Here is a 24278-nt window from a genome sequence, read left to right on the forward strand (position 1 = left end):
TGCTGAAGGGTCCGGAATCACTGTACAGCTGCATCATTCATTTTGGGAATCAGCATCATGATCAGTGCGCATCTGACGAGACTGGGGCAAAGAGTTTGAAACCCGCGACCACCCTACTAGTGTAACGGTGGATACTACTGATGGGACATGCGAATAATGTGGTCTTTTTGTAACTCTATCTTGGTCCAGTGAAAGGTGGGATTTATTACGGAATTTGCGAAACTGCTTTGAAGCATTCGTTTACAATTGCGTGATAGCCAATGAACATCCAGGGAAGTTCAAGAAGACACGTTCAAGAAGGAGAAAAACAAGGTGCATATGAGAGTTTTACTTTCCTGTCCCATAGTCTGCGATTGTCCAGTTGGTGTCTTCCAATAAACAACCCCGTTCAACCACGAGCACTGGACCAATTTGCACCTAGGCGCGCTATAGTTTCACTGATCTTCGAATCACGGAGCCCATATCACCTGGTCCCAAAGTCCCGTGCTCATGGCTCTTGGACTGACCAGTTATCAGATGCACGTTTCTTCATTCATCTTGTGAAGTTATCCTTCCTTGCTTGTAGTATGAGAAAACTTGGGGATTTTTCAATGGAGGATTCGTCTGGGAGGTCCTTGAGGTGCAAACATATGATGGCTTCCACTGAAGATGAGACAGCTGTCACGTGCTTTTTGTCCATTCAACATAGAATGGTTTCCTTCCCATGACAAATCCGCATTGAAAATTCCTAAATCTCCTCACACTACCAACAAATGCGAGCTCCGTTTTCCCAGTCGACTGGTATGTTACTTGTTCTCCTTTGGTTTCCGTTGCATCTAGTGTGTCAAAGCAGTTTTATGGTTTCCGTAAATGTTTCACTACCCAAAAGCCAAATTTGGCAGCACTGAACAGACACAACTTAACCACCCATTATGTGTAACTTTTTTGTGTGTACTAATTGCAGGTTTTCTAAGGATGGAGTACATGGTACACCTATTGACCGGAATATTGTTTGTTGCTGTATTCGGTTGCCTTTGTTACCTGATATGGTTTCGCAAGCTTATCTGCCACGGATGGTTATCTCCGCTAGCGTGGAAGTTCACATGCATGAGATCACAATCCAATATGAGAAGCCCTGTTTCCACTAAGAAGGGGTGAGTCGTACAAAATTCATTGCATGAGAGGCAAATATTTCGACTTCCCAGAATCGATATGACTTAGGATTTCGTAAAGTTTAACTGTACGCAGTTAGTTGTAGGGCACTCTAGCCCATTCTTCGTTTTCATCCAGCTAACGGTATTATTCGTACAGCCAAGAAAACTGTCGTTTCCAGGCATGTCAACCAATAGGCCACAGTTGGTTTTACTCAGTTTGTCTGGCTCAAAAATACAGACGAGGTCATTTTCGGGCCAAATAAAATCCTTTATTTCTTAGAAATAACTCGCTCTGACTGTAGTGATGAACAGAAAAAATCGGTGGTTCTTAAACTAGAGCAAAAAGTTTCTATGAATTCTGGCCTGAAGCACCGCGTGATGCTTCCTCCGTATATGCTTCACTGGCATATTCATCCACTCACCAGCTGACCAATTTTTATATGCAGTATTACTGTCTTTCTGAATATAAAAATGACGACTGATAAAGAAGAAATGTATTGAGATAGCGGCAAGCAATTTGTTTTCACCGCCGAAACCGTAATACAATCTATTCAACTATATGGATCCACTTTCAACGTTGACCTTCCGTATGCATTTGAAACGTGCGGTGCGGGTTTGAAGGCTGACCATCTGGTAGGGTTTTAAGACATTGAAAACTAATGTCATATGTCATCCTGTGGCTCCAAGTGAGAACAAAAGGGAACTAACATAATGCGTGAAAGTGTTCTAATGGAGTTCATCATGCTCCGGCTACGACAAAAATTATTACAAGACAGTACTTCTCAGCTGCCAAAGAACTGAGCAAATCAAAAAAACAAATTCCACAATCTCTAGGAAATTTTCACACAAACTGTACTCACAAAATAGCAAGGGTTTCTTTTGGAAAACACCCTCGCCAGGGTGATGGTCAGTTCTTTAGATAACTGCAGATAACCACAAGCGGCATTCTAAGAAAGAGAAAAATAAGTTAAAGTGCCGTCAGTTTTATTTTGCGAGCAGACATAAGTTTTCTGATCTTACTCTTTAATGGTTTTTGCCACTGCCGTCTTCCAACTGTTCATATAGATGCAGTGTCATCGTGGAGAATGAGCCCCGATTTTTCAACAGAACATATCCAAAACACTCTTATGTTGAAACCTTCCACGTGATCGCAAACCAGCTGGATGGCCCCGGTTTGCGCGAGTGTGGTTCAAATTTACTCTACACAGAACGGCAGGGAGAATGCTTGGCAATTACGCCTATGGAATTTCAAATTATACGCGGTCGTTCGACGCTCCCTACCAAAAAACCTAATGACGAAAGGCGTAAGTTACAAGAGACCTACCAAGAAAGCACTGAGGAAAAATTAACACAACAGACATCCAACTCGTTCTCTTACACTGGTGAGTATAACCTGCTCTCTCATTAAGAATAGAGAAAAGTTCAGTAAGAACCAAAATACTCATAGTAATTCACAGACTGACTCGATGAATGAATGATTTCCCTGGATTTTGACGAGCAATCAATTGTCTGTGGCATTGCAATCGTACTTTCCGTATGAATTTTACTTAGAATCATGTACTATATTGTATTAACTCCTGAGATGTCTAAGCTGAGAAGACTGAAGTTGAGAAAATTTTACACGGTAAATATAACGACTATAGTGCATTAATTTTATTTTCATTATCAGTGTGCGCTGTCGGTGCTCCCAACAAACACCCCCATATCACAGTGGGTGCATCCGCTTCCTCCGGCTGGTCACGCATGCTCTCGGTATTGTTTCCATCAGGAAAACTCACAGTTTCTTTGTTCCTATAGCACACATTACCATATAAATGTAATGATTTTATACATAAGCCCCAAAATTTCCCAGTCGTTTCCTGCGGCTCGCATCATATTGCTGGTTGCGGTAGTGTTTTAGCTGAAAAAAATCACAAACATAAAAACAACTCAAGTCGTCTTTTCCACAGAATGGTATGGACCATTTGATTTATACGCGTGCAATTCGCATGTTATTACACAGTGATCAATAATCCGTACAATGGAACTCTTATGATAGCAGAATAAGTTTCCACGAAAAAAAAAACTTATTTCACACGTTCTCGCTGAATGCATGTTGCTTGTCTTGTGTGTTCTGGTAATAGACTCTCATAAATGTTGCGTCCACAGTTGACAGTAGCCTGAGTAGACCATTAGCGTTTTTTCTATTCATCAAAATATTAATCCAATTTCTTTGATTTTGTGATCAAAACTTATTCACACGTTCTCGCTGAATGCATGTTGCTTGTCTTGTGTGTTCTGGTAATAGACTCTCATAAATGTTGCGTCCACAGTTGACAGTAGCCTGAGTAGACCATTAGCGTTTTTTCTATTCATCAAAATATTAATCCAATTTCTTTGATTTTGTGATCACTCTGACTTGGGTTGAATGCAATTTTTTCTGAGAAAGATTCAACCTTTCAAGACACTTCTATTGTTAACATACAGGTTGCCAGGCAGAATCCAATGGACAGCCGACAACACTTCTACATGCTGGGAACCGGAACAACTTTGTTGAAAGCCAAAAAACTGGGTTATCAAGACTTCTAAATTTAAGTACATTCCACGGAACATCAAAAGCGAGTTGGTGATGACTAGAGGAATTAGGCACTGGTGTCAACTGAATTCAAACTGTGTTGTCAAATTGTGTTCTAGCCCTCAATTTTATATTTGCGGAAGATGGAGGCAAGTAAAACCTGAAATTGAGGTTGAAAATTAAGAATGTTACTTCTAACGCAAACAGTGAGGCACTTTTGGGAGTTGAAAGGTGCCACTAGTTTTAAAATGTGAGAATGTTGGTCAAGTTTGTACCCTTAAAGCTACATTTCTCTGCTTTCCTTGTAAAACTCGCACCAGAGTAGCTCTACAAGTTCCGAGTCTACCGTATATTATTATTATAAGCTTTCTCATATTCTCAAAATATATCCCTCAAACATTCATTGCAATATAGATTTACTGAAGAAAATGTCCTTAATCAACCGCGAAGAAGACAGCTTTCAGTCCGCGAACAAACCTTACTTCAGTCGCAATCAAGCTACCTCGCGGAGACTTCAGCGGCTTTCGCTGGCACACCAAATGCTCTCGTTAAATGATCAAAGTTCCAATACGACAGCAGCTTTATCTCAACAGCTTGATTATCAACATTCTACCAGGTTTCACACACAGGCCACGTGGAATACGGAGAAACCGAGGGGTATAAATTACGCTATGGGATGTCAACAAGCGACGAGGCGAACTTCCTCTCCAGAAGTCCAACCTTACAATATCCCGCTTCTCCTTCCTTCAACTGCAAAAGAAAAATGACACGCAAGGTTTTCGCATTTGGTATTAAATTCAGCTGCAAGTGATGCGTCCCTGCCAATACGATTACTTTCTGAAGGATGAACGTAGACTTAACTCGGCGACGTAATGTGATAAACTGAAGAACAGTGATTTGCCTTTTCCACAATCAGTCATTTTTACAAAAAAATATTCTTTTTAGACTGGTATTTCTGACATGACATTTTAGATCCGACGATAAATGGAAGTGAAATTTCGAGTGAAGTTAATAAGTTTCACAGAATACATTTGCCTATGTGTTTGTTTTTTGCTCGGTAAACGAGAGTGAGATATGTTATAGCAAGGAAAGTTGAGGTAGATCTTGTATGGTGATCGACAAACACAAGATTACATACCAGACTATCCAAAGTCTTGGATTTGACCTCAGTTGTCAGTTCCCCATTTTGCAACTTTGTTCCATGAAATTTTGATAGCTGTTAACAGGATAGTTGCACTTCTACACAACGGAGACTAGCAGAAATCCGGTGAAGCAATACAACTTACTCATACAATCCCCTATAGCTTTTTGCCCCGTCGAGTTAGAGGCACGACGTAGTGCTTTGTCGAGAGGAGGCCGATCGGGGTTTGATCTGGAAGTAAATATCAGTCTGAGAGCAGGCGATTTCTTCATTGTAAGCTTCGTTTAAACGACGTCCTTTTCACTCATAGAGGTGCTTTCTAGGGTGGGCAATCACAGTCAAGGTCCAAATCAAACAGGACATGGTTCTGCTTAAAATAAGGCCTTTTTCAAAGTCAACGCGAATTCGAGACATCACATACGTGCTGCTGAAGTACAGAGAACAAACACACTTAATCCGTTTGCTCACATCCACCGGTGGAGCAAAATAGGAAAAAGAATGGTGTCCTGGTTCCCAGACCTCTTCCCTTGGTGATGATCTTTTGCTGTGTGGGGGTAAACAATCAAAAATCAATTTTAATTGTTTTACAAACCACATCATTGAAGTATCTTCTGACGAATATAACTGACCAATATAACGTCACGTCTTTTAGTATTCGGACCAAGAGAATATGTAATTTAATGGGACCTTATGAATGACGCTGAATGAATTTCAGCATGCAGAATATGGCTAAAAAACTAACAACCGTATACTTGGACGAGTTTTGGGAAAAACCTGCACCCTCGAATAGACAACGAGACCAATAGCCCTTTGCAACTGTGGAACACAATATATAGTAGGGATTTGGAAGCGGGAGATCAACACTACGCTGTGTAGTTTTTGAGTTAACTCGAATTCGGGAACCCACACCTCTGCCCGCTGAAAAATTCAGATAAGTAGACACATTCCCGTTCCAAAGAGCTCGTCAACGGGTAATCAGTTAGATCCGCATTTTCAGTTGCTTTGCACTGCTAACCTCTGGGTTTCTATTCACTTTACCCAAATCGAATACAATCGCCAATCACGGTACTTTTTCCGATACGGACGTGAGAAATTTTATTGGGTCTCAGCAGGTACGGAGCGGCCTCGGCCCCCCAAACAAAGTACAAATCATGTCATAGGTAGCTTTTGTTTGATTGCAGCAGTACAAAAGCTGTCCGCTGCGGTTGGCCGCATAAGTGACTTTGAAAAACGGTTGAAGCAGGAGGAATTTGTTATTACCAAATCCTACCATCTGGTCGCCTACATGGTTGTCATTTAACTGTAGATCATTAGTGTCCTATGGAATCACCTTTCCTACCAAAACAGTTGGTTCCATCAAGACTGCCAAAGAAACTGTGGCCTAGTAGCTCTACACTCCATTTTACCAAAATCCGCCACGGCGTGTTTACATAAGACTGTTATTTCAGGGCCATCTCCCGGAGTACAACGGTGGAATTATTCTTGAAGATGTGCTGCATCGACTACTTCAGCATGTCATAGCTTAGACGTACTCCTTCACAAGCTGGATTGACAAAATCAAAAGTCCGAATGCATAAAACTGGACAGGAACGTACCAGACGTCTTTCACTAAGTATTCTGGGAAAACACATTGCAATTATTTACACAAAATACATGTTGGATGAGACTGAACGGCCCAAAAAACGACTATACAACTTCCTAGTTTGTCGGTCCTGTAAAAAACAGTGATGCTGGTATAAATATGTTCATTGGGTTCCGAGAAAATGTCATTTCACAGTTTCGTAGCGGGCGAAGGTGTAGCAAGCAGTCAGTCTATTAGATGCTCAGTGCTTTCCCGGTGGTCTGCATTGACGGACTTCTGAGAAGCGTAACCTAGCCCGTGTCGAATATTCTGCGTGTATCGCATCTGTTGGCATACTATAGTCAAAATTAGGAATGTCTGTATCTTGGAACAAAATTTTGCACTTAAATCTTGTAGGATGGTGTGGTTTCACCTTGTGATTTTCTTACTAACTGATAAGGTTCAATATAATTGGTGATCAAGGTGACGTGCTCAACTGACGTTGCCACCACTTACATAACGCTGTGACGCAGTGACGTTTAACCTAGACGATTCGCCTTGTCGTACGCAGGGAGATTCACAATAACTACATAGTCTTCAGACTACTCTCCCAGAAATCTTTAAAAAAAACTGCAGTTTTTTTGGATTCATGCAACAGAAACACCCACTAAGGTTTTCCAACAGCATCGTCTTAGAGCCTTGGGAGAGAGATCAAAAATGCTGAATTGGGAGTAGTAATTTCTGACCTGTTGTACTACTCGTAGTCAAACCCGGTAGCAAAATAACTGGCATCTCAAACCTCATTAATCCACTCATGCTGTTTTAAAACTGGAAAAGTGGGCTAGTGACGGGTAATAATGAGCGTAATCATTAGGTAACCAGATGCTGGAATAAAAGCTACTTGGGGTGATTCCGGAGATTGTCGAAGTGAGGTAGTATGTAAATTGTAAACAACTTCTTCAAGTAGCAATCTGATCTGGTGGATCGTCCCTAGTTAAAAAACATGCATTCCACTATAGAGTGACTTTCTGACCGTAGAAAACGATCGTGCTTCACTGGGTGGTCCAAGAAAGGTTGCGCTTAACTGGATTTGGATGGTGTAGTAATCGTCCGTGAATAAAAGGATCATGAGGCATAAGGCAGCGTATGTATCGCACTCAATATTCACCCTTAAACTCATCCAGGACATTATACCGCAAGCGCACACAATAGAAGGACATATTTTTCCACTTGAAAATTTATAAATTCAATACCTTGAATATATATTTCAACAGCAATTAGATGAATGTAGCCAGATCAAATCACTCAGGAACACCGCTCAGGACCACACCTCATGTTTTGTCGGGGAGGTGACTAAGCTGAACAAAAGCGCAAAAACACTGACATGCCTAGATTTATGGCTGCTAAAAAAGAGTTTATACGTCACCAACTTCGCATATGACGCCATTTCAACTTTTTCGAAAACACTGCACCTTAGATCCCAAGGCAGTTGCACTATCCGCCTTGTACAAATTTTCAGGGGATTTCCACTGGCCTCTGAGGCACAATGCTCCCGGCTAATGCTAAGATGATTTAAAGGGATTTAACTGTACTAATAAACTACTAGTGACCCCAATTGTTACTAACTGTTTGTTTTACGAATTCTCAGTGTTTCAGGCGGAAACATCTTGTGTTCAGGCTGCTGGAATTTTACTTTTTACTACGTTGTATTGCCTTTGGTACTGCTCCCGATAGAAAAACCAAAAGTGCAGGGTTCAGCTAACATTCGACGAATAAATCACATAAAGGTGATTTGTCTTACACTAGCAAATCCTTCATTTATTCCCAATGCATGGAAGCAGCACTCGCTTATTGTTTAATAAAGTCTGAATGGAACCATGAAAGAGTACTTGACGAATGGTCCCTGGTGTCCATGAAGATGTTCCAAGTTCTCCTTGCAGTGAGGGTTTTGGAGTTAGTCATGAGAGACAAAGACTAGAAACGAAAGTGATATCGCAAAACCGTCTTTATTTGCTATGGGAAGATTACGTTGATCAGCCAGCCATTCATTTGTTTGATAGTCTGCACTTATTAACTCTACTTTTAGTGTTGGTTTATTGATAATTTTTTGTTCTTTCTACAAGGGCTTTCACTCAACCCCTGCTCCTCTTATCATGTTTGCATAAACTGAACCAGCCACGCACGCATTCGTAAAAAAGTCTAACACATTAAATAACTTGCTGTCGCAAGAGCTGAATGGCTTGGTCTCACTGCATTGAATTTGTCTTTTACTTACTGGTTGTTGTTCTGAGTATATTCGTGATAATTTTTCTCCGACAACGGAAAAGATTTATAGATGATTTTAAGCACTCATCACTACCGAATTACTAATGCAACAGGGCCGGCCTTGCTCACAAGTAGAATAATCTTCAGAATTGTGTGCAAAAAGGCTAAGGACCGACCGCCACCTGGAAACCAAAGCCGTTTACCACAACATAAGCCGCTTAGGAACGTGTCAGTGTCGTGGAAATGAAGTAAGCTCTCTTTCATTCCCCTCAAGTACCATAAACTTGCTGTCCATCATCTCAAAACGGGAAATGCGGGTAACAGGATGCTATCCTAACGAACATCGTTGCCTTGATACCTATATCTGCATAACTGAGTGCGAGAACATTGACTCTTTATACCATTTACGCTATAAAGTGAGGAACTTCAGTGCTTCGCGACTTAACACAAAATGTAAACATTTATATACTTTTGTCAGTTGTTAACGGGAAACTCAAAAGTTTACAATAAATTCACATACTTGAATAAGTAGAAAAGAACAAGGCAGTGACCTATGTAAGGCGAGAGATATCAGTTTAGCTAGTTGCCCACAATCACTCTTTTAGCCTTAGCGAGATGACTTCCAGAAGTTTGAGAGTGGGTTAACAGGCCCTATCCAAAAGATCTTAGTGAGCATTTCGGGTTACTTTCTTTACCGTTCTTCAGAAATACCAGTTGGTTCTGGTGATGTGCGTGTTAATGCATCTGTTGATAAGCTGTTAGTTAACGCGTAAAGCAAACTCTGGAAACAAAACCGACAGACATTTATGCCAGTGTCTGAGATAAATAGTGGTTGCGCTGACAGATAGATCTGGTCCAGAACTGATTTGATATTTCGCTTCATATCTGTAACATATCTATACGCGGAGAGGAGCTTCATTGACGGTTTGATTCTGCTGTTCGCCGGTATGGTGATCCTGAAAACTGGAGAACGTATAGCGAAGCCGAGTTTGGTTTTTTCGGAGGAAATTGGGTTCGAACAAAGATGAAAATTTAAATAAATTTAAAGTGTACTGGCGAAAAATGCAAATAATTTTCCCAGTCTACATGTAATAAAATCGAAGACCGGAAAATAATGATAGAAACTATTTGCAGTTAAGAGAGGAAATCTTTTGCTGTCTTTTGGAGCCACGTTGCCTGTCAATAACCAACCGTCAGGAAAGGAACACGGCATAAGTGTTTCCGTAACCTAGCTGCAAAATATAAATCGACGCAACAGACCACCACACTTTCCAGAAAGTTACAATTTCAAGTTTATTCAGTGAAATGGTTTTTAAAGTTTAGGTGTTTAGCTAATTAACGGGACATGCCCTAATATCTTCAGAAGAACTTCATTCAAGGCGTTCCCCAGTATGCTGCTTTCTGTTACCATCACCACGTCACAAAACTACTGAATTTACCGAACAAGCTTTCCTCCTTACTTCGCCACAATCATTGGTAACTGGCAAGGTCGCTCCTCTTATAGAGTGCCATGAATCTTATAGCTCTCTGGATTCTACCGGGAAAGCCCAGTACACTACGCTGCCATATCAAAAGTAAGAAAAGTAATCAGATTGCTGCAGTGTGAACAAACTGAGTCAGCCGGAAATTCTGACGTGGAAAAAACAGTTGTGCTCGGGATTGAATTCGATAGTCGTTTGGCTATACTGATGGGTAGAATGACACTATAAGCCAAATCTCATTTGGATCGCTCTATTCTGTCATCTATTGGGGATTTTCTTGCTTGTTTATTCATTGACGTCCATAACTAAAGTCCGCCTAAGTAATGCTTATCGACAACAAGAACTTCGATGCCGCAACTGCCGGATTGCGGGCATATGTGTGGACCTGTTTCAGTATTTCGGTTACCTCTGGGTGCTGAACGCACAGGAAAAGCTTCAAGTGCATTGTTACAAATAGAACTTTTCTACAAACGATGTAGCTTCAAATGATGCAACTACTACACTGGCGTAGAGATGTACACTCCAGAGATGCCGCAAACTCTATGTGATAATTTTCGTGTTTCAAACTGGTAAAGACAAGATGAGAAATCTGTGTAATATAGTTTGTTGGCTTACTTTTAAACCTACAAGAATTTCATGCCCTCTGGAAAAATACCAGGAGTTGCTTCGAGCTCGTATGTCATCATATATTACTTCATATCGCCCAGATTTATGCCTCCTATTTAGCTTCTTTACCCACTTCTCCAGTAGCACGGACAGCAAGCAAAGCCTTTGCATGTTTGGTCAAAAAACGCACTCAAGTGCAAGCAATTTTATTTAATAGGATATATTTTATTCCGATGCCTTACAACTTATCGGTAGATTTTTATCTGAACCAATAGCTTTATGATGCGATGCCACCTTACAATCCTTGGAACTAATAAAAGCCTATAATTTTTCGGTGCCCTCCATAACCTTGTAACCAATGCGTCACGCATCGTAAACACACCCCAGCTGAATCGCAAGATCCTGGCAATGAATTTGGTTGCCGAAACGCTCCACCAACAAGTACTGTACTTTAACTTTATGCTGGCCAAAACAAAGGTCTCGCCGAAGCGGAAAGCTCATTTTTCGAAAAATTCTCATCGATGACTTGTATACAACTCAAGTTCCTTCTGGTCACACTTTTGTGAGCTTCTTTTTAATTTCGAATGCACTATTGATGAGGGCTCCCTCAGCAATACCAATCCAGTGTATTTTTCTTCCCTGGACTTGCCGTCGGCCATTATGGAATCGGCTTCATTCCTGTTGATACTATTTTCAACGGACCTGTTAGCTTCTTCCATTTTAAACGACTACTAACTAAAATTTATATGCTTCAAACTTGAGGAGTTGAGCCATATATTCAACGAATGCAGTCTGCTACGGTGACTGATACAACACTCGATTTTATTCCAAGGTGATTTTCCTTGTTTCCTTTTCGTGTTGATGTAATCTTCTTGTTGAGTGCTTTTCGTTAATTTTTTGCCTACCTTTCTTTTTAATAAGATAACTCTTACTAGATAAAATTCAGTCTACCTCTGTTGTTCTTTCTCCTCCGATTAATTACTATATATCTTCTAGTTTGTTCACAGAAATGAAATGATAATTATCCACAATACTATTGTACTACTGCCTGGCGATTTTTCATTTTGTGCATGGTACCTGTAACCTGAGAATTACCCGCTTTGCTAGCCTATCCAAGTATGCCGAAAACCTCACTCCCTGTTCCGCTGTATCGTTAAATTTAGACATCCTGTAACAAACAGCCTTGTTGGACTAACTTTTGACTTTTTCACTAACCCCAAATTTCCAAGTGATGAAAAAGAATAGCGACAAGTGCAAATATATTTTTATAACTCAACTTTTGATCCTCATGGATGACCATGAGGGGCAGTTATTTATGTTCTTTTCACCTCTCGACCAAGTTTGTGACTGCTGACACAAATACATTAGTCCGGTCTTTTTCTTCACACGGTATCAAATCCGTAAAAATTTGAGAAGCTTTTGTAGGATTCTGGATCAGTTTAGTAAAGACAAAATGTTCGGTAGTGACTCACGGAAAATTTAAATGACTGAATAACGTTCTGCTCTCAGAATCAGCCATTTAAACAGCTTCCCTGTTCATCCAAATAACGCGAATGTTGGTTTTTTTGGTTTACTGAAAATAAACTGATCTGTTGGTTTAAAAACTTCTCAAGCTTCGTACATTTCAGCAACACATCTACTCTGCGCTCCCTGATAACTCTTTCATAGGCTGGGAAAGTCAGATCGCCAGGACGGAAACGCTTTTGTCACCCACTATCCCAATAAAAGGTACTAAAAGAGCTCTTTGTTCTAAACCTTAAAAATTTTCCTCGTAAATTAATTGTACAGATCCTGCAACTTACGTAGCAACCGCTGTGCTTATATTTTGGCTGAAATTTGCAGAAATGCATATCTACCTTCAGATCTGTCAAAATTGTCATCCTTTACATATGGTACTTATTTATTTTACTTTTGTGGCATTTCACTACCGACAGGCTGTGCTATACTTAGCAGTCTTGTTTTGTCTGATCAACCCTAAAACCTGTATGTTTTCAATTCACAGGTGAACATTGACTTCTCGACACTCCTTAAAGCGGTTAACTGTGTTCGCTTTGCTGTCAGACGCAAACGAATCGATAAGCAAAACAGTTAGGTCAAATTGCAAATTAAAGCATAGATGACGCGGCATGCTGATGGCCAGAAAACTGGAGACATAAAATTCCGTGATGAAACAGTACTTTTCACTGGGCAGCGGGTTTTTGCTGCAGTGTGCACTAGTTCCAGTGAATAATAACCGATAATAACTGACCAACGCTCAATGGCGGCACTCTCAGACACGCGTGCAAAACAACGTGCAACAGTGAGCAAAGCAACGAAGGCTTAAATACCCAAATCATCCATCATCGGTGCTTGGTATGATTTCACGGCACTGTCCCCAGACCGGCCTGACCGGTATCTTCCTGTAAGGTGAAGCACACATTGCCCCAAAGGGAATACAGATGCACAGACAGACTTAAGTCTGTCTGCTGCTGCCCTTTGACAAACGGAGAGAGTGTTTTTGAGAATCGGGCATGGCTGAAGATTCATCCATTTATTTCACCAAACAGTAGGTTAATAAGTAGTACGGTTTCATGGTTCCATGGGATATATATGTCTATCTATCTAGCTATCAACACATCAGTCCTGGCCACGTCCGTACGACAGATCACATCAATCTTCCTATGCGCTCAACTGTTTACCTTAATGCGAAAGTCCCGTGGCTAATTCATTCCGCCCAAAGGAATACCTCTATTCCAAAACCTTGACATAACACTCTTTTCCGCCAAAGTCAAACGAAGGGGAAGATCCCACGCCAGATTCAGATACTTGGCACAAACAATATTGGTGGATTCCTGAAACGCCATTAGAGGTTTCGTTCCGGCATCTGGTTTCGGAATATCACCTACCCTAATCCCAGAAGAGTGAAAAATGCCCACGCAGCCAAGCACACAAGAATAATTTTACGTGTGTGAAGAAGTTTTGCAGAGAATGCGTTAACAAGAATTACACACCAGGTGTTCTGCTGCGGCCATGGCGATGGCCAGATTCCCTTCTGAAAATAAACGTGCTCCAGACATTTTGAATTGGTAAAGGTAATTATACTTGTTTTGATTGTTAATGCTCATTGGAGTGAATCGAGGCAGAAATTGTGTCATCTCAATCAGCTTTGTTAACACAGTTATCACTTCGTAATCGGTGTGAGAAATCCAAACTTTATTATAATCAAGCATAGAAATTTTCTGGCTTTATGTCCAGCATACTCATTTAATAGAGGAAAAATGCATCGCAATGGCAATCGTTTAAAGACTGCTTCGGTCTCAGTGTCCGTGGACAGAACTGATGATAGGTATGCCCTTACTTGTCTCAACCTATTTTGTGTAGCGGCAGTAAACTACCCTAATCCAGAAAATAATTACCCCCCTGACGATTTCACAAAAGTGCCTGCAGGCGGACGGTGACAACCAGTTTTGGTGGAAGATCCATGAGGATAAACGGAACAAGCCTGGGTGTACGCACGTACAGACAAGGTTGATTTCTTCCCAAGTCACCTCCAGTGATAAATCAGAGATACGTGACAAGTTGTACGCCCGGCATAGTAAACCTGCCAGACGTTATCAGTCCACAAGGTTGACTGGTGATGCATTGAAATCCCTTATCTTCGAACCAGTCCGTTTTATCACTAATTCCACTCTCCACTCAATATGCATGTTAAGTGTATTGCCGGACAAAATGTAAGCGCAATATGGGTAAAGCATCCACATATTTTACACAGAGAATAACATGAAAATTAGCCGGAGTTACAACGTGACTGAATGTATTGTGCATTTTTGAATCTATTCTAAAAACTTCATGAATACGCGGGTATCTTTGAAATTTGATAAACGCTTCATACAGAAATTTCCACTACAAAGTTTCCAATGATAGCTGTTTTGTGGTCTCAATCTGCTAAACAATGGCTTATGCGGAAACCATGTTTGTATGTTTAATGAAGGCAGAAAAACATTTAACAGGGTTTTACATTTGAGGATTCTTGGACTATAAGTTTTTATGCTGGAAACTTTACAACGTGCTGTTTTTATTACATTCAGGCATAAGAAGTACGCTAATAAGGTAGTGCCGAAATTATCTTTAGTAGCGGTGCATATTACAATAACGTTTAAAGATTTTATAATGGGATTTACAGGGAATGGTAGTGTTTATTTACCTCATCCAATTCTGCACTCCTTGGGAGGCGGCCAAAATCTGTTTACGTCTCCTGCAGAAGAATAATCATAGATCTCGGAATAACTATGTTGATGTGCATTTATGTGTACGAATATATATGTGTGCGGATAGTCCTGGTCCCCGAAGCTTTTTTTCTTTCATAGCAAACACTCCGCTAATAACTGACCTTTTCTTAGAATCACACCAGTGCTACGTGAGAGTTAGAATATCTGTGGGAATGTCAAGCTTTGAACTTTCAGTGTAAAATGACACCTTGTACGGAATGGTGGCAAAGAATCCGGATATTTCACTCATTATTCGCCCTCATCAACTAGCGACCCGCAGCCCAAGGTCTTCCACGGTCAGTGGTTGAGACTGTGTGCAGCTGATAAACGCTCAAAGCAAAACGTCAGTCGACATGAGTTTCCTTAAGCTAGGACGACCTGAGCATGCAGTAGCAGGGCCGCAGGCCAAACTGGACCGCATACTCGTTGCGTCTAAAGTGTGGTGGGATACCGAAACTTGTTTGAGACCCTTAAGCAACGTATCAATCCAACTCACTGTTTATTTCATACCACCTAGCTATCTTATTAAGGGAAATTTTGTAGAACTCCCATAGTTCCGTGGGAATCACACTGTGTGTGAGCACGGCTCCCATAACGTTATCAGCGGTAAATCTCACAACAAATAACACCTTTAGAATGACCATCGTCATAATCCACCAACTTTAATTCGACGGTGGTTTTAGTTTGGTACGTGTTTTGGTTAGTTTCTTGAATCATTTGTGTAAATTAACATGGCGTCCGGATCTATGGACGATGGGATAACCTACTGGGTTTCCGGTTTGCAATCCAATATTTGCCTATTTTTCTTTTCCTAAATTTTATTATAGCCATCTGGACAAGGCAATTAGTTTATTCAGGTGTAACTCAACAAGGATAACACCAATCTGCTGTTAATTCGTAACTAAAAAAATGTAAGTTGGGGCGAACGAAAAAACAAGACATATAACCGATTGCTGCAGGTACAAATTACTTTAAATCCAAGGAGATAAAATAAACACTGGCCTCACTGAACAAGTCTTGAAGCATGCAACAACCAATTTTCACGCTGCTGAAGATGGCATAACCTGTCTGCGTTCCCACAACAGAATCTTTTGAACATCTACCTAAAATAACAAGTCTTCAACACCACAATTGGTCTTAACAGAGGAAACATCAGGAACAGGCAAATGGTGAAAACCTTGGAAAGATATTGTCTCCAGCCCAATAAAGGCCAGTTTCCAAATAACCACCAACTTCTTTGTTCACTCGGGTAGTTCACTCACAGTAAAGAGTACCGTTTAATTAAAAAACTACTCATATAAATGAAGTGGAGGATAAATTGTTGAGGCATTCAACTCATCACTATTTTTCACTATCCGTGTCATCAATCTACGGTTTGAATAACACAAAGTTTGTAATAGCATTCGAAATGCTATCATATATACCATACCTAGTATGATCTAAACTTAACCAAAGTCTGTCCTTTTAGCCCGGCTGGATTTTTTTCAGGATTTAAAGAGAGAGAAAAACGAAGGTTTGGTATCCATAAGTAGCAGGCTGAGTGCTCTGGATGAACTCTTTATTTGATCTCCTTATCAGTGTTGTAGGAAAATATTCACAGAATTTCCAGTCGAAAGTGAAATTTTCCATGAAGTTTTCTGCTTACCGGCAAATAGACTCCTCAAATCGTACCAGTCAACACAGCCACATTACGAAAATATGCTTGAATATAAAGGATCCTGAGGTGTGTGAACATTTCACCAAGCTACAAACCTGTGGGGACTAAAAATACTACAAAATTATTACGCAATGGTCATTTGGACCAGTTGGTTTGTTATTTGAGCAATGGAAGCTTGTCCATCGCGTATAGTTTGACGATGAGCTAATGATTTTATCGTTTGAGGATATAGGGTATGAAGGAGTGTTATTGAGTATAATAGTAGATTATATATCTAATTTCGTGCGTGTTTATACGCATCCATATCCTTTCCAATGATGGTCAAATGAATTGACGTGAAGGTAGAGATATGGATAAGGTGAAATCAACACTGAAAAAACCGTGGGTCACCTCCATAATCACCGGCCCACCTGCTAGTTGAGAAGAGCTGGAACCCAGTTAAGGTTTCATTCATCCAAATCAGTGGCACTTAGGCATTGTCAGTCCAAAGATGGGGACATTTTTAACGTTATGGTCAATTAAATACAACTAGGTACACTAGTGGGATATTTCTGGGAAATCTTGTATAGTGTTGTACTGAGGGAGGTGTCGAAAATATAGTGATCGGCGGTGGACGCTGATACTTTGAACACAATAAGTAAGTAACTAGTACCAGTGCATGTGGATTCCAATCATCTTTAGCCCGACAGGTCGCTCGCCATAAGGTTCCACACATTATTTTCTTCGGTCTACATCGGTATCGAAGGTCTGTGTGTCGCATCACATTCGATTCCGCCCAAACCCTTTGTGGCTTTTAACTACGTGCAGACGCCCAGTGGTTTGATCATCATTGATCGGTAAATCCAAATCGGATACCAGTCATTCACATGAGTACATATTGTAACAGGCACCAGACAGACGAAGACAAGAATAAAACAAGGTGTAGTACAAACTTAGACAATTTACTATGGATGTTTTATTTTTATGCCGATTGGCCTACTTACTGTATATTCCAAACTTATCCTCGCATTCGCCTGCAGATGACAGTAATGATTTGGAAAAGTTATCTGAACTCCGATACTGGAAAAGTCACAGTTAAAGTAGGGCGAATCCAGCAGGTGCATAGTGTCTTTTTGGAACAGAAGGATAGAGTGACTATCAGTGAATATCAGGTGTGTTAGTCACCGCAATATTAAGCCAGGCTGTATAGAATCTACCGCTTGTTCTTTGGTCCAGTTGTCCAGTTAAAACGCTCAGTGTATTCCGCCGCATGAAAGCAGTTAATTCGACTTCTGGATAGAGAAAGCAAGAGTTTTTGGAGTACCCTTTTCAAAGCGCTTTAGCCGAAAAGATGCTGCCTAGTTTTGGATAGATCTGATTAGGCAGGTCAGTCAACGTGTTACTTTGGGAACCAGGGCTAATACAGACTCCTTTGTCTGTATTAATTTAAGCCATTTGATCTCGTCTATTCACTGGTATCCTAAAAAATTTGTAGAAACCCACAGTGTTTTATTATGCTAGCCTACTTGAAGAAGATTTCTGCTGCCCCGTTCACAGATCCGGGGTCCATTTTAGGTTCAACGGTTTAAAGCTGTAAACGTTGTTTCATGATTCCAACCACATGAGTTTCCGTTAGTGAGACGAATCTGAAAACCACTCTGAAGTAATTCATTACAAAAATCTAGCTACTGAAATTTATCTTTAAGATAAATTGGGTGACAAACAGGCTTTTTCGAGTTGCTATCATAAAGCGTAAAGTTTGGTTCCTACGTTGACAGGAAAACAAGACCATCTACCTGGCAACAATAGCATTTTGAAAAGTTTCAGCAACCTTATTAGTAGCATGTTCTATCAATGTGCTAATCTAAATTTTGAATTATGAAATTTAAGTAGCCACTTCTAGCTTTTGTTAAAAACCGCCGGCTTGAAAATGTTTAAGGAGAGGTATTTGTATGGTCCGATAGTAACATTACTTTATCAAGGTTACTGCCATCAGGTGAAAGTCTGCTTCACAAAAATTACCTCATGAAACCACCGGCTAAAATCAGTAAAACTTCTTGAGTGATCTGCTGACTTAATCCGTCATGCCTCTTCACTGGCATGACGATATGACATGAATGATATGACAAAGAAGATACGGAATAGTTCTCGATCTACGAGGGCGAAAACAAGCAATTGTTGTTCTCAATTCTTATCACCTAGGTCCTGTACTGTCAATTGTCGCAAGTTTGTTTTTTGAATGTACTGCCTTTTCCATTTTGGCACTTACCATAGCACCTATACTTATACCTCCGAGACGAACATTTTTCTGATAAAAAGAATATTTGTAAAGAGAACACATATGCTGTAACAGAATGGTTATCACAGCGAAATTGTTGAGACTCAAGCACAAATTCTTCAAAAAGAGCTTATAAATAGAATGAAATAGAATTGCTCACTGTAATTAGCTTACTTTTGCAATCCACATGTGCTTGCTTCCCACATCTTTCTAAAATAAATTTCCAGACAATACAGCCCACAGATTTCGTGAAATTTAGGATGTGTTAACATTTAATAAGTTTTAGTCTTGACTACATGCAACAGTTTGTTGTTGCAACAGGTAAAGCCATGCATTAATCATTGAAATCTGCCTCCGAATTTGGTAGCAACATACGGAACGGAATCTCTCCGGATTACCCGATAATATGACTAACCCGTTTGTCAGGTTGGTGGACGGACTCTAAGGCACTGAGTAGAACGAATGTCTTCCGCAGGACCAGTGAGTCTCTTGAAAAATGTCCACAAATTGTACTTGAAAACGGACACTCAAAAGATCACTAAATGGTGAAACTGGGAGCATTACCACGAAGGAATCTCAGTAAACACAAAGTTAACCATACTCCTCCTGCTTCTCTAACGACTTCATCCTAAATCAAGTCCGATTCCGAAGTAGCCTTGTGGGTAGACAAGTAAATTTTTCAAAAAGTTGCCGATCACAGCCCCATTTTCTCGGAGCTTGTTTCAAGTTTCTGTTTAAAAAATCATACTAATAAGGATGCCTTTCATTAACTCCTTATGATCTTCCTATTAAACGCTCCCTTGATCAGCTACGGACGAAGACGTTGAGTGTATTTGTTTTGTATTTATGCCAATCTCCCCTGAACAGTTTTTCCTCTTTCCTGGCATAGTTTTCTGGGTAGCTCAAAACAAGAGAGGAACCATTGAGCTTAAATTCTGCTCGTACTGGAACTCATCAGTGGTGTACTTCATTAGTTGGCCCAGGGTTTGAGTCCAGGGTGTTCAACGTCGAGGCCGCTACCAATACTCAACTATCGAATGCTGGATACACCTGACTTATCACACCTGAAGAGGCAAAATTCTCCACTTTCACAAATTCTCAAGTCTTGCGCGTATGGGGGAAGTCAAGCCTTCTGTAGAAATAAAAGCCATGTGAGTGTTTTAAGAAGCTGTACTTCCAGTTAAATAAATGAGCGGGTGCAGTGGCCAAAGTCACTTTAAGAGCATTCAGCTGTAACACCCCTTGGGTGCCTAGCCTCCATTTTGCCCGAAGGGAGCACGAGGGCTGGGGTATTGCTGGGCCGCTCAAACATAGACAACAGTGGTTGAGACACTTCTGTTATGCCTCTTCTAAATTCTTTAACTCAGAATCCAAAAATGATGCAAAGTATAATATTCTGGTGGGTTACTGATTCCTAGGCCACTTTCATCAGAACCAGACTTACTCCTGCACAGAGTCAAATCCCGGCCTCTATATCCGCACTGAACACAATTTCCTGAATTTAAAGTGGCAAAACAATATTATATGTACGTATAATTCTGCACAAAGAAACAGTCATTAAAAAGTTACTCGATATGTTCAGGATTCACTTTTGCTTTAAGTTGCTATCGATTAACGAAGGCTGCTTAACACTCATAGATTGACTGATGTAATACTAGAAAAATTTGTTCCATTTTTCTCTCGGAAAACGAAAAATTCAACCAGATCACGGAGATGAAATATGCTTGCTCTTGTATGAATTTCGCAGTAAGGAATGGAAGGTGGGTGAACGCAACTAAGACTTGCAGCCATTGTTTACTGGGTATGATAAGTTACTGTGAAACCAAAGCCAGCATTTCCCGCAAAAACAGCACGAGAGACAACTTTGCGGTATATCATTCTCTCTGTGTTCTTTCCAAAAAGTCTCAACTTACCAGAGCAGATTTCCAACATTGCATCTAGGTCCGATGCAGATGGAATAGCGTACGTCATAGAGTTCCCCACTTTTACTGAAATCATCCTGTTACCACGAGATTCAAGTTACCCAGAAATATTAGAAACAAGACATTTATTTCTAGCATTTTAGAGTACGGCACACAAAAAAGCGAAGCACTGCCATAAATACAATGTATTCAATATACCTAAAGTAGCCATTGGTGCTTCATACAACAATTTTCATTGGAGAGGGCCAAACGGAATTCTTTGGATAGTTCACGTGATACAAGACTGCATGTGATATTGAGGTGCTGAAGAGTCTCTCGGTCCTGGTTTCAACCAGGCTGGAGAGTCCCTGGTGACAGACCATAAAAACAACCACTCAAAAAGTCTTTTAAAAAGACCGAAGAGCTTTTACTCGATGATAACCTTTGTGTGCAACTACTAAAGCCATTCATTAGTTCTATTTACTGAATTGAAATATTGTGTTCCCCTTTTTATCATTAGAACAGGCAAAAGACATGCTGCGGTAGGTTAATGGTTCTCTTACTCCATCTCGTCGCGGACTATTATGTGCCTCCGATAAATCCCATTTTATCTTTTGATGAGAACTGGCTTCAGTCCCAACACAAAGCAGCAGCGGAAACAACAAGGGCTCAAACATAGACAACAGTGGTTGAGACACTTCTGTTATGCCTCTTCTAAATTCTTTAACTCAGAATCCAAAAATGATGCAAAGTATAATATTCTGGTGGGTTACTGATTCCTAGGCCACTTTCATCAGAACCAGACTTACTCCTGCACAGAGTCAAATCCCGGCCTCTATATCCGCACTGAACACAATTTCCTGAATTTAAAGTGGCAAAACAATATTATATGTACGTATAATTCTGCACAAAGAAACAGTCATTAAAAAGTTACTCGATATGTTCAGGATTCACTTTTGCTTTAAGTTGCTATCGATTAACGAAGGCTGCTTAACACTCATAGATTGATTGATGTAACACTAGAAAAATTTGTTCTATTTTTCTTTCGGCAGACGAAAAATTCAACCAGGTCACGGAGATGAAATATGCTTGCTCTTATATGAATTTCGCAGTGAGGAATGGAAGATGGCTGAACACAAATAAGACTTGCAACCATTATTTGCTGGTTATAATAAGTTACTGTGAAACCAAAGCCAGCATTTCCCGCAAAAACAGCACGAGAGACAACTTTGCGGTATATCATGTGTTCTTTCCAAAAAGTCTCAACTTACCGGAGCAGACTTCCAACACTGCATCTAGGTCCGATGCAGATGGAATAGCGTACGTCATAGAGTTCCCCACTTTTACTGAAATCATCCTGTTACCACGAGATTCAAGTTACCCAGAAATATTAGAAACAAGACATTTATTTCTAGCATTTTAGAGTACGGCACACAAAAAAGCGAAGCACTCCCATAAATACAATGTATTCAATATACCTAAAGTAGCCATTGGTGCTTCATACAACAATTTTCATTGGAGAGGGCCAAACGGAATTCTTTGGATAGTTCACGTGATACAAGACTGCATGTGATATTGAGGTGCTGAAGAGTCTCTCGGTCCTGGTTTCAACCAGGCTGGAGAGTCCCTGGTGACAGACCATAAAAACAACCACTCAAAAAGTCTTTTAAAAAGACCGAAGAGCTTTTACTCGATGATAACCTTTGTGTGCAACTACTAAAGCCATTCATTAGTTCTATTTACTGAATTGAAATATTGTGTTCCCCTTTTTATCATTAGAACAGGCAAAAGACATGCTGCGGTAGGTTAATGGTTCTCTTACTCCATCTCGTCGCGGACTATTATGTGCCTCCGATAAATCCCATTTTATCTTTTGATGAGAACTGGCTTCAGTCCCAACACAAAGCAGCAGCGGAAACAACAAGGGCCATGGTCTGGACACCCCATCACATACTGTCTGTTTATCCATATGTATATGTAAATATAAGCTTATAGGCCGCTTTCCAAGAGAGGAGAGACACTTTAGTAAGACAATTAAGTCTGTGGAAAACGGTGGCTGGATGTGTGGCGAATCCTACGCAAGATCCTTGACATCTTCCAACCACTGACTTTACTCCAGTTACGGTGACTTTCACGAGACACGATCGTCAGTAAGTTACTGTTTCTGTGGCAAGTCAACTATAGGTGTATGGCCCCGTCATCATCTTTTGGTGACGTTGTTGGATTTTTCGTGATTTCCAATTTACAAGTGGCACAATTGTTTTTAATTCAATCACCACAGATGAAATGAGGTTGCCATACCAAGCGCATCTTCCGCATACACTCCCAGGTCACCACTCCGGCACCAGCTTAAGTGGTGCACACGACCGTGCACTATGCGACTTCACTTCGTTTTCACTAAGCAGTTTTAACTGGGGTATTCATGTACTAAAATCCTAGGTAGTCCTTCGTTATGAACTATTTGATACACACATAACGCGATAGTAGAAACCAGGTGTCTCATGTTGAGCCTGTGAATAAGATATGCTGTCTAACCCCGTGGGCATATGTCACGGTGGGTTCCAAGTAATTTGTTTGTTCAGGAAATTCCTCCGATAACCGTCACCGTAGGCCCCATTTTGGGAATCTTCGGCTTTTTGCTATTGGAATTTGGCGGTACATGCTGAAATTTTTGTAGTTTTCAAGTATCCTGCAATCTTCTTAATGTCGGTTGGATTTACATCAACTCGTTAAGTCTTCGGACTAACTAGTCTATCGGAAGTATCCTTTTTAGTATATACTAATCAACATTCTGGGGTATTCCGGTGGGAGCAATCAACCATTCTCAATCAAAGTTGAGGCATCCAGTCACTGACTGTACTATGATGAGCCAGCGAAACAGCTGAATTGCGTGGTTTTTAATACAGGTGTTAGTTTCAGCCAACCCCGAAATGACTCCGAATTTTCGCTTTTTTTTCACTAACAACTACGACATATTCAATGGCTCTTTCCACTTAAATGTGTTCTTGAGTTCGTCAAATTGTCTCAGTGCTGTATTATTCAGAAAATCGATTCTACGGATGGATATTGGAGACAAGAGCAACACTTTTATTTGCTTAATCACAGAGTTTGACAACTGCCAAATGGTCTACCCGAGCTACTCGTTCTTGTCAGTTTTGTCGGTATTAACATAAAACCGTTTGTCTGACTTGTGTAGTAACTCAACCCACGTGGATTCTACTTGAAAGCTCTATAGCCAGCTCATTTGTGTAAAGGTCGAACGCCTGATCACGATTCTTTAGGTGGTGTGCGAATACACATTCGGTCACCTGCATTAGAATGCATAAATTTTCTACCTATTTAGTGCCAGAACGATCTTTTGAAGTGCACTGAATGTTGAAATCCACTCTTCTATCTCCGCAATTCCAAACGAATTAATACACTGACTCCATTCTCCAATCAGTGAATTCTACTCATCTCTCTTAACTTGTTGACT

General features: G+C 40.5%; 1 protein-coding gene across 1 annotated transcript; it reads left to right on the forward strand.

Moving 5' to 3' along the window:
- Positions 1-752: 752 nt before the first annotated feature.
- T265_11771 (hypothetical protein) lies at positions 753-4454 on the forward strand (the record flags this gene model as incomplete). The annotated part of the gene is made up of 4 exons (XM_009178525.1): positions 753-780; positions 944-1133; positions 2199-2515; positions 4102-4454. 4 exons carry the CDS (start codon positions 753-755, stop codon positions 4452-4454), a joined length of 888 nt encoding a protein of 295 aa, XP_009176789.1.
- Between the last annotated feature and the right edge of the window lie 19824 nt (positions 4455-24278).

This window comes from Opisthorchis viverrini, assembly GCF_000715545.1.
Source record: "Opisthorchis viverrini unplaced genomic scaffold opera_v5_574, whole genome shotgun sequence".
Classification (NCBI taxonomy): domain Eukaryota; kingdom Metazoa; phylum Platyhelminthes; class Trematoda; order Opisthorchiida; family Opisthorchiidae; genus Opisthorchis; species Opisthorchis viverrini.